At 42.8% G+C, this 16,457-nt stretch overlaps 1 protein-coding gene across 1 annotated transcript in view; it reads right to left on the bottom strand.

The window, feature by feature from the left end:
* Window positions 1-15,140, bottom strand: part of ZNF410 (zinc finger protein 410) — a gene marked incomplete in the record, with an annotated part of 40,961 nt that extends 25,821 nt beyond the window's left edge. Inside the window, 7 exon segments of the mRNA XM_027769092.1 lie at window positions 222-413; window positions 3,080-3,298; window positions 5,765-5,900; window positions 6,948-7,130; window positions 11,290-11,437; window positions 14,398-14,546; window positions 15,073-15,140. Of these exon segments, the coding sequence (XP_027624893.1) occupies window positions 222-413; window positions 3,080-3,298; window positions 5,765-5,900; window positions 6,948-6,980 (580 nt within the window).
* Between the last annotated feature and the right edge of the window lie 1,317 nt (window positions 15,141-16,457).

Genomic DNA, 16,457 nt, shown 5'->3' with positions numbered 1-16,457 from the left:
GTACATTATTTGAAGTTAAGAATTCAGAATATTAATTTAGTTGATTTTGTACACAAATCTGGAGTGTCCAACTTACTTTACAGAAAATAAGAATTAAAATTAAACAACACATTTCTAAGCTTCTGTTCTCACCAATAAAATATATACTACTTAAAATATAGCCACTGCATTACCAAAATCTCTTCACACCGAATACTGGAAAGGAAAACATAGGGTCTCACCATTGCTGTTGGTTTTTGCATTCTTGGCCAGTTGTGCACGAGTAGCAGCAATCAAACTGTCATGAGCCAACTCCTGAACCCGGAGGAACCATGGAATGCTGCTGTCCGTGCTCTCGCTGGAGAGGAAATCATTTCCTGAATCCTCTGCCTCATCCTGCACAAACACCAAGTGCTCAGCTGAAGAGCCCAGACCTGGAAGAAATAAGAAGACAGAAGAAAGTGATCCATCAAGCAATCCTTTCATTGGCTTGGTTCAGAAACTGTGTCCTGAATCAGCTATTCTAGATCTCTGCCGTTCACCTCAGGCTTCTGTTCTCACAGGTGATTAGGCTATCACCATTCTACCCTCAGCCAACAGGCTTGTTGTCACCTTGCCTCTTATTTCAGAGGCAAAGCTGTCCTTTCTGGCAAGCAGACTAACCTCTGCCTCTAGTAGCCCCATCCCATTCTTCAGGTATCTCTTCCTATATCTGTCAATTTCCTCCTCCCTCCCATCTGCAATCTATTGCTCCCTACTGGCCTTCATGTGTCCTAGCTCAAGTCTATCCCAAATGCCTTTTTTTAAAAAGAACAGAAAGCCCCAAATATTTCTCTAGCTATTATCTTCCTCCCTGTTCCTATTTGTACCTGTTCCTTGAAAGTCAAGTTCTTTAAACAAGTGTACTTTCTAACTTGCATATCTACTTTTCCACCTTCTAGCTACTCATCTCTTTAACCCTGGCCTCTCCCTCTACTGCCCCAACGACTGTTCCTGCTCAGGTCACCAGACACACACTGCTCACTAGCTGATCCTACAGCATTTGCCATAACTGAGTACCTTTACTTCCTTACATTTTTTTTCCTCCCTTGGCTCCCACCCACACCACCATACTCCAGCAGCTTCTTCCCATTCTTCTATTCCCTCTCAGATGTCTTTTTCCACTCTCAGGGTCCCATACTTGCCTTCTTTTCTGTTTTTGCTTCAGACTTTTCTCAAATCAAAGAATCCATGCCATTTCATACCTTCTTGAATGCTAATAAACACCAAAACTACTTAATTTCACACCAGACGTCACTAAGAACCAGAGTTCCTGTTCCTAAATCTTCTCCTAAGTGTCCCTCTTAAAATCTCAACATCAGGGGCCCTGCAGGTGGCATGGTGGTTAGAGGTGCTGGACTCCCACAAGGCCGACTAAGGTTTGAGTTCCAGACCTGGTGGCTTGTTTTCTCACTTTCCCTCTCTTTCTCTGATCAAATGGACAAATAATAATAAAGTTAAAGTAAAAAAAAACTTCAATATCAATAGACATAAGTAGGAACTAATCCTCTTCTGCCAAACCCTATTCTCCCTGTACTATCTTGGTAAATGCTATCACCTAATTTCCCAAACAAAAAAATGTTTGAGTCTTGCTAGAGCCCTCCCTCATATTGTATACATTTAACTGGTCATCAGACTTCACCAATTTTTCAAAATAATAAAGATTCTTTTCATTTTAAGCATGGCTGAATTAAATATACCCACCCCCAATTTTCTTAAGCATCAGGGCCGGCAGGTGGAATGGTGGTTAAGGGCGCTGGGCTCTCACACAGCTGACCGTAGTTCAAGTCCTGGACCTGGTGGCTTGCTTTCTCGCTTTCCCTCTCTTGCTTTCCCTCTCTCGCTCTCTCACTCTCTCTTGCTCTGTCCCTTTCTGGTAAAATTAAAATAAATAAATAAATAAAGTTAAATACAATAATTCTTAAAAAAAAAAAAAGAGAAAGCATAAGGAGAGTTCAGAAAATGATAAATACCTGCTCTTGTTAGGTTAAGAAGAATAAAAGAAGTGCTATCACTTGGCTGTAGATCTTGCAATAAGCTAGGAGCTCAGGTCACCAGACACACACTGCTCACTAGCTGATCCTACAGCATTTGCCATAACTGAGTACCTTTACTTCCTTACATTTTTTTTCCTCCCTTGGCTCCCACCCACACCACCATACTCCAGCAGCTTCTTCCCATTCTTCTATTCCCTCTCAGATGTCTTTTTCCACTCTCAGGGTCCCATACTTGCCTTCTTTTCTGTTTTTGCTTCAGACTTTTCTCAAATCAAAGAATCCATGCCATTTCATACCTTCTTGAATGCTAATAAACACCAAAACTACTTAATTTCACACCAGACGTCACTAAGAACCAGAGTTCCTGTTCCTAAATCTTCTCCTAAGTGTCCCTCTTAAAATCTCAACATCAGGGGCCCTGCAGGTGGCATGGTGGTTAGAGGTGCTGGACTCCCACAAGGCCGACTAAGGTTTGAGTTCCAGACCTGGTGGCTTGTTTTCTCACTTTCCCTCTCTTTCTCTGATCAAATGGACAAATAATAATAAAGTTAAAGTAAAAAAAAACTTCAATATCAATAGACATAAGTAGGAACTAATCCTCTTCTGCCAAACCCTATTCTCCCTGTACTATCTTGGTAAATGCTATCACCTAATTTCCCAAACAAAAAAATGTTTGAGTCTTGCTAGAGCCCTCCCTCATATTGTATACATTTAACTGGTCATCAGACTTCACCAATTTTTCAAAATAATAAAGATTCTTTTCATTTTAAGCATGGCTGAATTAAATATACCCACCCCCAATTTTCTTAAGCATCAGGGCCGGCAGGTGGAATGGTGGTTAAGGGCGCTGGGCTCTCACACAGCTGACCGTAGTTCAAGTCCTGGACCTGGTGGCTTGCTTTCTCGCTTTCCCTCTCTTGCTTTCCCTCTCTCGCTCTCTCACTCTCTCTTGCTCTGTCCCTTTCTGGTCAAATTAAAATAAATAAATAAATAAAGTTAAATACAATAATTCTTAAAAAAAAAAAAAGAGAAAGCATAAGGAGAGTTCAGAAAATGATAAATACCTGCTCTTGTTAGGTTAAGAAGAATAAAAGAAGTGCTATCACTTGGCTGTAGATCTTGCAATAAGCTAGGAGACTCTGGAGTGGACAAAAACTCTGGGGACTTCTGTACAGTCTGAGCCCTCGTCTCCTCTCCGTCTGGGCCCACGTTCACCTGAAGGCTTCTCAGCACAGCCGAGGAAGGGACCTCCTTGGAGGAGTTAGTATGATTTGAAGTATCATCTAGTAAAGGGAAAATATCACAGCTTTATGTAGCACTTATCTCCAAGGAGCTCACCATTTTGATACCTAGAATGTAACGTCTGTAACACCCCTTAGTACCTTACACCCTTACAAGGGCAGACCTCGTTCTCAATTTACAAATACAAAATCTACCTCAGACAAGAGGAGGGAGATGGCTGTAAGTTCTGAAGACAGTGAGTCAAACTGAGACGGGCAGACTTCTCTGACACTTGGCAGTAACAAATAACTAAACACCCACATTTGAGGACATTGTAGAATCTAACCCCCTCTGATGTAGTGCTTAGGGCACGGGACTCCCACATGGCCGACCATAGCTTGAGTCCTGGACCTGGAGCTTGAAAAATCATACAGGACACGTGTGCAGGTTTGCCTAAAATCCCAGGAGGAGAGGGGATTGCAGTATGGCTATCCCCCCAGGAGGTGAATTCCTTCTCTCAGCCAACTTTACATTCAAGTCCTGGACCCAGTGGCTTGAAAATCACGCCAGGTGTGTTTAAGAACATGCCCAAAATCCCAAGAGGACAATTGTGGCATGGTCACCCCTGTTGGGGGGTGATTTCTCACTTTTCCTCTCTCTGACTCTCTCCAGTGAGTGCATAGTCCTATGGCAAAAATTAAAAAAAAAAACAATTAAGTTTTAGAATCAGTTGGTGGTATGGTGTTAAGGCAGCTGGATCCCACTGTGCAGTTCAAATCCCTGACCCAGGGGCCTGAAAAGCATGCAAGGTTTGTGTGCACGCATGCCCAAAATCTCAAAAGGAGGGAATAATGGAATAGAAGAGATTGTGGCATGACCATTCCCTATGGAGGGTGCTTTGTCTATCTCCGTCTTTTGTCTCTTTCTCTCTCTCTCTCCTCTCTCTAGTGAGTGTATGCACCCTCTGGGGGGAGGAATATACACATACACACACACACACACACACACACACACATAAATACATATATAAATGGGGTGCCAGCAGGTAGCACAGTGGTTAAAGCACTGGACTCCCACATGGCTGACCATGGTTCAAGTCCTGGACCCAGCAGCTTGAAGATCATGCCAAGTGCATCTGTGTGTGTGGTCAAAATCCCAAGAGGAGGATGGAGGACAAGGGACTGCAGCGTGGCCATCCCCCCTCAGGGGGTGAATTCTCGCTTTCCCTCTCTGTCTCTCTCTCATGAGCACACAAGCCCTATGGCAAAAACCTAAACAAAAACAAAACAAGAAATGAAGGTTTTTAAAATCACTTCAAAAATCAACTAACACCACTAGAGGACAGTAACCCAGAAGACTTTTTAACGAACAAGTAGGCTGTCTCCAACAGGCTAGTAATACTAACCTACCTCTTGATTTATTATAACATTAATACTCCAAGTTTTAAAAGAAATGTGAGGATATAAAGAATCTATTACAGGGGCAGCAAGTGGTATAGTGGTTATGGTGCTGAACTTCCACAAAGCTAACCACGTTTCAAACCCTAGACCTGGCTTTTTGAAAATCATGCTGGGCATGTGTGTATGCATGCTCAAAATCCCAGGAGGAGAATGGAGAAGGAATTACGGTGTGGCCATCCCCCTGGGGGGTGATTTCTCACTTTCCCTTTCACTGTCTCTCTCTCTGGCAAGCACACATATCCTAGAGCAAAAACCTAAAAAAAAAAAAAAGAAGAAGAATTTATTACATCCACAAATAATATTCTCCTTGCTAATAGTTAAGTAATGGGCTCTTCCTCTTCTCATCCAAAGCTAAACTCACTCAACCATCTATACTCAGAATTCTACTTCCTTCCCATTCCCTTAGAAACTCCTCACCAGTTATAAGTCTGTCTTGAGCCTAACTGGCTCGCTCTTCTTAGCATAAAACAACCCTCAAATATCTCAAATCTTAGAAAGAAAAAACTCCCTTTCTCTCATCTCCCTCTCTTTTCTTTTTTGTAGCAGGGAAGTCTTTAGAAGGTACCATTACTTCAACTGTATTTACTGTGCTTAAACCCTCAAGTCATTGCAGCTTGGCTTTTCCATCCCCCTTAATACACAGAACAGGTCCTGCTGAGGTCAATGACAGCTTTCTTAAAGTCCCTATCTCAGGGCTTCTCAGGAGCTCATGACTTCCCATGGGTTCCATGCCTCCCTCCACACTACATTAAGAGTTGTCCTACTACCTTAATCTTTCCTTCTCTCCTTTACAGGTTCTCCTGTCTTATCCTGTACCTTAAATAGGGGGTGCACAGTTCTGCCCTCGCCTTTTTTCATCCCCACTCTCACTTTCTGTGGGTGATATTGCCACCTCTATGGCTTACATTATCAATGTACTATGACTCTCTTGGTTGCTTTTTCTCCATGATTCCTCCTTTTTACAGTTTTCACCAGTTATAAAGTTAGTTATCTATTCTACCAATACCAGAGAGTAGGCCAAGTTCTTAGGACCTCTTTATCCTGTCTCTGGAGATCTTATATCTTTACCTGGTAACATTAGCCGGCTGCATTCTGAGGCCTCAGTCACCGGAAGAAGGGACAAGCAAGTAATGTCTTTAGCTTCTGATTCTACTAGTCCCTGTCCCAATGGGATAGACGTATTCTGAACAAACTGGACCAGGAGCTGGGGGTGGGGGAAGGAAAAAAAAAAGATAACACTGAGAAATACACGTTGTTAGGAATGAATCTAAACCTCTAAATTTACCAAAAGGTGACGAAATAGTAAGTCCTATTTACCAGTCTCAGCCATATTCAAAGAAAATCTCAATTAAGTTTTACTTAAGGATATTTTATCAAGTCTTCTGTTCTAGAGAAAGGCTGATTTATATATAATGGACTTCTGTCACCTTCCAGATAAATGATTTAATAAATTATATTTTTAAATGATGACTGTTAAAAAAAAATCAACTGCATTCTACTGCACTTTTTTTTGAATTGTCAGAGAGTATAAATGCGTTGTACTACTTCCATTTGTTTAATCGCTAGAAAGAGACAGAGGGAGAAAGTACCCCCACTCCAACTGGCATAGTCACACAATTCCTTCTCCTCAATTTCTCCATCCTGTCAGGATTTTTTTCAGGTAAACACACACATATGCCCAGTGCACCTTTCAATGCATGACATCTAAAGTAACATGATTTGTTAGGAGCAATGCCATGGAATCACATTATGCTAAACTTAAATAATGTGACCAAACTCAGTGACCTTTCTACTATGCAATAGATGCACTAAAAGTGAGAAAAATGAATGAAAATAAACTTTAAATCCCCCAATAATGTTCAAATAGAAAGTACTTTCAGATACATAAAATTAATAAATAAATGGTTTATGGTAGTAAATATTCACATAAGTATACATATATATCACATATATATGATATATTACTTATATATAAAAAATAAAATTTGGGCATTACTAATTACCTAAATACAGGCTAATTTTATACTTACTTAAATAACAAAAATCATAAAAGATAAAATTTAAATCTTTGAGCAAATACCTTATTACAGAAAAATTATAAACCAATAGTTACAATCAAAACCATTTGGCTCACAAAGCTAAAATATTTACTACCTAGTCCATACTAAAAAAAGTCCGCTGATCCTATACTAAAAATAAACCTTGAAATGTAGCCCACTAAAAGAAAAGGAAACCAGTTAACTGGGCTCACCTCTGGTTTGGATTCTAACTCATCTGATAACATTGATTCAGCTTCCAAATCCCGTAGTCGTTCAGGGGACAGTTTTGAATTTAATTCAGAGTCAATGACACCTCCGTGATATGCTCATATTCCTCTTAAGAAATACTACGCTCTTCTTGTTAGGTGCTGTACTGGGTGGATAATCAATTTAACCTAAAATAGGGATTAAAAAAGAGAGAGAAAGAACAGTAAGAGTAATGCAAAAATGTATTTAAATGAAACTCCTTTTAAAAAAGAATTCTTTATTTGTCATTTTTCCTTTTTAATTTGACCAGAGAGTGACGGGGAGAAAGGAAAGGGGGAAGTGAGAAACAAGTAGCCAGTCTGGGACTCAAACTGCAGTCGGTTATGTAGGAGTACAACACCTTAACCACCACGCCACCTGCCAACACCAATAAAGCCTCCCTCCTCTTTTAAAGAGATTTTTGCTGTTGGGTGCATGTGCTCACCAGAGAGACAGGCAGAAAGCCAGAAATCTCCCCCTGGGGGGAATGCCCTTTCCACAATTCCTTCTCCATTCTCCTCTTGGGATTTTGGGCACTCACGTACATGCAAGCCTGGTAGAGTTTTTTAAGCAGCCAAGTCCGGGACACGAACCAGGGTGGGAGTCCAGCAACATAACCATTATATCATTTAATGGTTCCAACGCCCCTTTTTATATATCCAAAAATCACAAGAAACAAGCAAATACATCATTCAACCCAAAGCCTTTGTTTTGAAATAGGAGTCCAGCGACGTAACCATTACACTATCTGCTTCTTTAAAGAAAGATTTTTGCTGTATGGTGCATGCGCTCACCAGAGAGACAGAAAATGAGAAATCGCCCCCTGGGGGGTAGATGGCCACACTATAATCCTTCTCCTCCATTCTCTTCTTGGGATTTTGGGCATGCACACATATGTGCCCAGCATGAATTTCAAGCCACCGGGTCCAGGACTTGAACCACAGTCGACAGTGGGAGTCCAGAGACGTAACCATTATGCCATCCCCTAAAAAAAGGTCTTAATTATAGAAAATGCTATTTTCCATAGGAAAATTATGTCATGACGGTCATTTTGTCATATCAGATAAACAACTGGAAGCAGCACATAAATACCACATATATTCAAAAATTAGGAAACTAATAAATATGATATTATCACTTTCAAATATAACTATGAAGACAATGCAATAATGAAGATTGACATGATTATGAAGAGTGACATTAAGTTGAAAATAAAATACAAAATTACATACTCGTTATTATTAAAACTAGTACAATATACAAAGAAAAAAGTAAATGAGAATTCACTCAACTATGGGAGTAGCTATAGCATGTGGTAGGCTGATGTGACACTTTCCTTCTCAAGTTTCCACTTTTTCTCAAAGGTTAGTATATTGTTTTGATAATTTAAAAAATTACATTAAAAAAAGTCAAGGGCCAGCTCCATGGTACAATGGTAATATGCTACTCAAGAAAAGATCCCACATGTCAGTTTGAATGCCCTGACCAATCAGCCTGAAATAGGCCAGGCATGTCAGTAAGTGCCAGGATCCAGCTGCCTAGAGGACGAGAGGAAAGGATTTACAGTGTGACTAGACCAGTGGAGGGTGCTTCTCTCTCTCTCTCTTTCACGTGCAAACACACTATCATGAAAAAGGGGGGGGGGGGGACGACGACAAAATTTGAAGTGTTTCCCAAAGGTACTATTCTCAGGAACCTGGAGTTTCTCCCTGTAATTTGAATTCTTACTTCCTGGGACCAGCAGATGGCATACTGGTTACGTTGCTGCACTCCCATGTAATCACTCGTGGTTCGAGTCCTGGATCCGGTGGCTTAAAACTCACACTGAGCTTGGGACCAGCAGCTGGCATAATGGCTATGTCGAGGGACTCCCATGTGATTGACAGTGATTTGAGTCCCAGACCCGGTAGCTTGGACTCACGCTGGGCACGTGTGTGTGCATGCCCAAGATCCCGAGAGGAGAATGGAGGACAAAGGATTGCAGTTTGGCCATTCCCCCTGGCAAGTGGTTTCTTACTTTCTGTCTCTCTGTCTGTCTCTATCTTTCTGGTGAGTGCATGTGCCCTACAGCAAAAACCTCTCAAAACAACAACAACAAAAGCCTCACACTGGGCATGTGTGTGCATGCCCAAGATCCCAAGAGGAGCATGGAGAAGGGACTGTAGCATGGCCATCCCCCAGGGCAGGTGGTTTCTCACTTTCTGTCTCTCTGTCTCTCTCTCTGCCTCACTGGCCAGCACACGTGCTCTACAGCAAAAATCTCTAAAGAAAAAAACAGGTAGATTCTCTCAAGGAGGAAGCCTGTTATGTAACTAAATTCTTACATCTGTTACCTTAAATTTTTTAAGAATTATTTTGTTATTATTGTTTTAAAATTTGTTATAGGGCATATACACTCACCAGAGACAGAGAGAAAATAAGAAAGTAAGCCTCCAGGGTCCAGGACTTGAACTGTGGTCAGTCATGTGGGAGTCTAGCATCTTAACCACCATGCCACCTGCTGGCACCTTATATCTTAATATTTTTCCTCCAGGATTTTAGCATACAAGTCTTTATCCATTATGATTGTTGCTAAAATTGAGAATAGTATCATATTAAATTAAACCATATAGTGTGCAAAATGTACCCGGAGTGGGAGTTTTTAATTAACACAGAGGTACAGGGGCTATATATACCATAAGCTGCACTTTACAGAAGGGCCTCTAGAAGCACCTGAATGCTTTTTTGCTGTTGGTTCCTCTCTACTCCTACCTGCCTGAAATCCTTTTTCATTGTAAAGATATGATTCACAAGAAATGAAAATGCTTTTTTAGATTTCCTACATATAATAAAGTATCATAAATCCCTAACCCTTCCTTCCACATACATTTCTGTCAGTCCAGCACTACAACAGCTTAGTGTGGTTTATTCACCACTCTCTTTACAGATGAAGGAATCAATGCTCGGTATACCACCTAACCAAGTTAATAAACTACAGAGCCAGGACTCCTACCCACAGAGCAGTTCAGCATGAATAGCTGGCACAAATAGACCTGGAAATTCTAGGTTTGGTCTTTGAATTTCCAGGGCTTGAGAATTCCCTTTCTCCAATTCTGGTTCATCTCAACAAGTCAAAACAACTATCAAATGTTTTTAGGTCATCCTTCAGTTTCTTCTAACTTTGAGAGTCTAGGATTGTAGGGGGAACCAGCAGTTAGCGTAATGGCTATGTTGCTGAACTCCCATAGTCAACTGCGGTTCGTGTCCCGGACCCGGTGGCTTAAAACTCACGCCGGGCACGTGTGCGTGCGTGCCCAAGATCCCGGGAGGAGAATGGAGAAGGGATTGCGGCGTGACCATCCCCTCTGGGGGGTGATTTCTCGCTTTCTGTCTCTATGTCTCTCTCTGTCTGTCTGGCGAGCGCACGCGCCCTATAGCAAAAACCTCTCCAAAAAAAAAAAAAGAGAGTCTAGGATTGTAAAACTTTCTAAGAAACCAGGTAACTATTCTTTATATTCTATCTACATTTTTTTATTTAGTGTTTTTGTTTCAATAATATTTTTTAAGATTTTTTTTTATTTTATTATTATTCTTCTTCTTGACCAGAGAGCGAGAGCGAGTGTGTGTGAAAAAACAAGCCACCAGATCTGGGGTTCGAAACTCTTCGGCCATGTGGGAGCCCAGCGCCTCAACCACCACTCCACCTACTGGCTCCATTTCAATAATATTCTTTAAAAATTAAAATTTTCTGGAACTGGGTATCCCAATTATAATTAATTACTACCATATAATTGTGGTGCCCTAGTTTCTGGTTTATGTGTGTACTGTATAAACAAAATAGAGAAGAACAGGATGCAATAGGATAGGCTAGAACACTCAGTGCTTTATCAAGTATACTGTGTGAATCTCTCTTCTTTTTTTGCTAAAGGGCACATGTGCTTGCCAGAGATTGACAGTCAGAGAGAGAAAGGAGAAAGCACCCTCCAGGGGGAATTGTCACACTGCAATCCCTTCTCTCCCTACTCTCTGTATCAAGATTTTGGGCTCAGAACCAGCAGGTATCATAGTGGTTAAGGTGCTGTACTCCCACATATTCGACTATGGTTCAATTCCTGGACCAGGCAGCTTAAAACTCATGCTGGGCACATGCATGTGAATGCCTAAAATCTAGAATGGAGAACAGAGGAGAATGGCCATCCTCCTAGAGGGTGATTTCTCACTTTCTGTCTCTCTGTCTCTCCAGCAGCGCCCACACCCTGCAACAAAAATATCTCTCAAAAAAAAAAAGGTTTTGGACACACACACACACACACACACACACACACACACCTGGCATGTTTCTCAAGTTGGCAGGTCTCGAACTCAAACTGCATGGCTGGTGGGAATCTGGCTGCCTTGTTCACAAGGCCAGGGAGCCAGCCCTGAATCTCATCTTTTTGTTGTTGTATATATTTGCCATAGGGCATGCTTGCACTCACTGGAAAGAGAGAGAGGGTAATGAAAACCACCACCCCCACCCCGGGGTATGACCACACTGCAATGCCTTCTCTTCCATTCTCCCCTTGGGATTCTGAGCACCCCAGCATGTTTGTTAAGCTACCAGAACTGGGATGGGAACAGCAGACTTGGCCACATAGGATCTAGCGTGAATATTAGTATTATTATTATTAGAAACTTTAGATTTTTGTTATAGGGCACATGCACTTGTTGAAGAGAGATGGAGAGAGACAGAGAGAGAGAAAAAGTTAGAAATCACCCTCCCTTGGGAACCAGCAGTTAACGTAATGGCTATGTCACTGGACTCCCACGTATTTGACCACAGTTCACGTTCCGGACCCGGTGGCTTAAAACTCAAGCCGGGTGCGTGTGTGTGTGTGTGCCCAAGATCCCAAGAGGAGAATGGAGGAGAAGGGACAGTGGCGTGACCATCCCCCCTGGGGGGTGATTTCTCGCTTTCTGTCTCTATGTCTCTGTCTGGCGAGCGCATGTGCCCTATAGTGAAAACCTCTCCAAAAAAAAAAAAGAAATCACCCTCCCCATGGGGGGGAGGGGGGGGTTGGCCATGACATAATCCCTTCTCTTCCATTCTCTCAGAATCTTGAGCATGCAGGCACACATGCCCAGTGTGTTTTTCAAGCTACTGGGTCCAGGACTCAAACCATGGAGTCGGCTATGGGGACCAAGTACCTTAACTACCACGCCACTTGCTGGCCTCTGAATCTCATCTTTAGCACTGCAATCTGCTATGTACAATAGCTGGAAGTATAATAGCAAATATGCAATTATATTTGTTCCTATTCCCAATTCCATTGCCCACTAGTAGATTTCAAAAACTGCAATACAAGTATTTTTTTTTATTGTAGTAATTACAGTGAAATATAGCCCACATACCATAAAATTTGCCCACCTAGAGTACAATCAGGCCTGGCTTCATAGTTTAGTAGGAGCTAAATCATACATGGCTAACCATGGTTCAAATTCCAGCCCAGAGGAAAATATGTTAGGTATCTATGTGTGCCCCACACATATTGAAAAATATGTTAGGTATCTATGTGTGCTCCAAATTCTGACAGGATGGGAAATGGAAAAGAAGAGATTGCAGCCTGATTACACTCCACTGGCTACTGTCTCTTTCTCTGTCAAGTGTACACACCCTTTGGCAAAAAAAGAAAAGAACAAGTACAATCAAACTGTCTTTAGTACCAGAGTTGTGCAACCATAATCATGATCAGTTTTGTAACATTTTCATCACCCAAAAAGAAACCCTATACCCACTATCAATCACTTGCTTTTTTTTTTTAAAGTTTCGCTATACAGGATGTGCACTCACTGGAGGGAGATAGAGGGAGATAGAGAGAGAAGTCACCCCTCACCCCAGCCGGGATAGACATTCTGTAAACTCTTTTTCTCCATTCTCCACTCGGGATTTTAGGCATACACACATTTGTTGTGTTTTTCAAACACCTAAATCTGGGACTTGAGCTGCCCAGTCAGACATGTGAGATCCAGCTGCCAATCACTTCCCACTTCTAAGTTTTTTTTTTTCCCCTGAAGAATTATTTATTTATTATTATTTTCAATTTGATGGGGGGGTTGTTTTTACTATTAGCTTAAAGGAATTCCATACAAGCTTCCCTGTAAACAGCCGGTAGGGACTGAATAAATATTTGTTTGATGAGTAAATGACAAAGCAAATGATCCCAAATTTTTGTCTCTAGTCCCGACTTCCCTTCTGAACTCCAAACCTTCATTTCGAAATGCTGAGTTATCTCCACATGTATAAAATATCTAACAGCATTTCAAACCTAACAATGTTCAAAACCAAGAGTAGCATCTCCTCCACCAAATCTATTCATTATTCAATTATTGACCAATCTTCCACTCACCTGCAAATCTAAGTATTTAATAATATCTCTTATTCTCTACATTTAAAAAATCCCAGTAATTCTGAGTCCCTAAAATTTATTCTTATGAGTACATGAATTCCATATACTTGTATTAGGATGTAATGTCCTGTTTAGGTTTTAAAAATTTAAAAAAAAAAAAAAAAAAGAATTATTTATTTAGGGACCAGCAGATAGCATAATAGCTACATCGCTGGACTCCCATGTAGTTGACCTAGGTTCGAGTCCCACACCTGGTGGCTGAAACTCACACTGGGCGTGTGTGCATGCATGCCCAAGATCCCGAGAGGAGAGTGAAAGAGAAGGGACTGCAGCGTGGCCATCTCCCCCTTGAGTGGGCGATTTCTTGCTTTCTGTTTGTGTCTTTCTGGTGAACACAGGCGCCATATAGTAAAAACTTCTCAAAAAAAAAAAAGAAAAGAATTTTTAAAAATTTATTCATTCATTTATTTTAATTTGAGCAAAGGGGGATACAGAGAGAGAGAAAGTGAGAAAGCAAGCCACCAGGTCCAGGACTCATGCTGTGGTTGGCCATGTGGGAGTGTCCAGTGCCTTAACCACTAGCCACCTGCTGACCCCAGGTTTCAGTATCTTTCAACTTTGCTAATGTTAGCATTCTAACTGAATATGTGCTGTTAAAATAACCCTTTCAACACATCTTTTACGAAGCCACTTGAGTTATTTTTCCAGAACACAAATACTTACATCACTCCCCACACTCATAATAGCAAAATCTCTAAGGATAAATTCATTCAGTTACATGGAAAAAAAATTTCCCAAAGCTAGAGATTAAGTAATTTGCCAAAAAGTAGACATCTACTCAAAAGTAAAACTTAAAAAACTAGAATCCAAATCTTCTACTGGTTTGGTTGCCTTTATACTGCCCCACACTAGGCAACACAAAGTGGAATTTCTCATTCCCTAACAAAGTGCCCCTAACTTAATTTCAAAATGTTACTCTTGTTCTCTTTGCCAGTATGCTACGTTGACCCAAAGTGAGGTATAACTTTCAAGGTAAAAATATTTAACTTACAAATAGTGCCTGAATGCTTTCAGAGCCTCATGAGCAAGTGGGACGACTTGGCTAAGCTAATAGGATTCTCTTCTCCTGAGAAACGTCAGAGGATCAGTTGAACCGGAGAGTTGCGCCCGGGGTGTAAACACAGCACACCCCCGCGGGAACTGAAGGTGAAGGAGAAACCAGGGCATCAGCCCCTCAGAGGAGGCAGCCGTCCCCCTCTACACTCAGAAACTAAGTGGCCGTGGGAAGGCAGGAGGGCTCTGGGCTCACGCGTTCATCCAGGCAGGGCTCCCTTGGCACCCCCGTCCCCCACCACAAAAGCCTTAATTCAAGGCCCCAGGGTCCGCCGCCAGGCCAAGCTGCGGGTGCAGACCGAGAGCTCCAGCCCGAGGGACTCGCTGACTCCGGCGTTCTCAGGATGATCTTCACTCCGAGCCGCAGACCTCCGAACCAAGCAAAGGAGCCGGAACATCGCCTCCAAAACCCCAGCGAGGAGAAAGGCCGAAGGCGTAGACCTAACACCGGCCGCTCCCAGGCCTGCCAGATCCGGGAGGGGTGCCCAAAGGGGGCGGTTTCCCTGACTCTCCCGGCGCGAACTCAGCCCCGGTTACCGGAGAGTCGGGACTGGTCCCCTCCCTTGGGGACCACCTAGCGGAGCGGGTGTGGCCAAGCCCACCCAGAGCTCACCTTCCAGTCCGGAGCGGCCGGTCGGCGGTCGGTCCCGAATTCCGTCCACACACGGCGTCTTCCGGCTCTCACCGGAAGCAGCTCGAGCGCGGGACAGGAAGTTTGGCCGGCGCTCCTCCGCGCTCACGCACACCCCCAAACCCACTCGCTCGCCGCCCTGCCCTGCGGCCGTCCCCCGGCTGGTGGTATCCGCTCGAGGGCAGACCGCGGTGGCGGCTCCGCCCGGAGAGCCGGGATCGGCCGGGGAGCGAACGGAGCCCCGGCCTCCCGCCTCCCATTCATTCTCTCTCGGTCTTTGAGTCTCCTTGGTCCGCCGAGCCTGAAAAACGACAGTTCATTCCATCCGTGACCTCACTGCCTCCCCGCGGTAGCGGGTGGCGAAGTTGTCCCATCAGCTGAAGAGTTACAAGGAAGACGAACGAGAAAGAGATCACTACGTAACCGAGCTCTCAAAGGAGACGATCTGGAAGCCTGCCGTCCGAGAAGAAAACCTGCAAATTCTGCCTTGCCTGAAGGACGGGGTCCGAATTGCGAATCACGCGTGGAACTTTTTTGAGGAATATGAAAGGAAAGTCTGGATTCCATAAATTTGTATTAGGATGTAAAGAGCTCTTAGATTTACCCTGACGCGGTGAGGACTAGAACACTCGAGTTCCAGTCTGGATGCCACCACTTGTTTAAGCTTTATGAATGTGACTTCTTGAAATTCTTAATTTCTTTTAATAGTTACTGCATACCGAATAATGAGGAACTCAACTAAAATAGTAGCAGTGGGAATTAAAGGAGTTCTCTAAAAATAGTTTCAAGGTTAAAGATAAGCCTTGATGACAGGCTTATAAATGGATGAGGAAAAACTCATTTGGGTACAGGAATAACTAAAGTGATTTAAAACAGGAGGAAAGTAATCCCTCAGACAGGCAATATGTGAGGTGTTAAGGAGATATTTACTTGGAGAAGATCTAAAGCTAAAGTAATAGATCAGATTTGGGTGTTGTCAACATACAGAGAAGATCTGAAGCCCCCCTTTGAAGATAAAATAGTCTTTTTAAAAAAAGTATATAGGAACCAGCAGTTTGCATAATGGCTGTGTCGCTGGACTCCCACGTAGTCGACCGCGGTTCTCGTCCCGGACCCGGTGACTTAAAACTCACACCGGCCACGTGTGCGTGCGTGCCCAAGATCCGTGCCCAAGATCCTGAGAGGAGAATGGAGGAGAACGGATTGCGGCGTGACCATCCCCCCTGGGGGGGTGATTTCTCACTTTCTGTCTCTCTGTCTGGCTGGCGAGCTCACGCACCCTACAGAGAAAATCTCTCAAAAAAAAAGTATAAAAAACAAGAGAGAGAAGGCCACTGAAAGTGGAGTGACTGATTACTGATCTATTT

Source organism: Tupaia chinensis, unplaced genomic scaffold, assembly GCF_000334495.1.
Source record: "Tupaia chinensis unplaced genomic scaffold, TupChi_1.0 Scaffold148607_1, whole genome shotgun sequence".
Taxonomy (NCBI): domain Eukaryota; kingdom Metazoa; phylum Chordata; class Mammalia; order Scandentia; family Tupaiidae; genus Tupaia; species Tupaia belangeri.
Note: the sequence above shows the minus strand (reverse complement) of the source record. Positions and strands in the feature narration are given on the sequence as shown.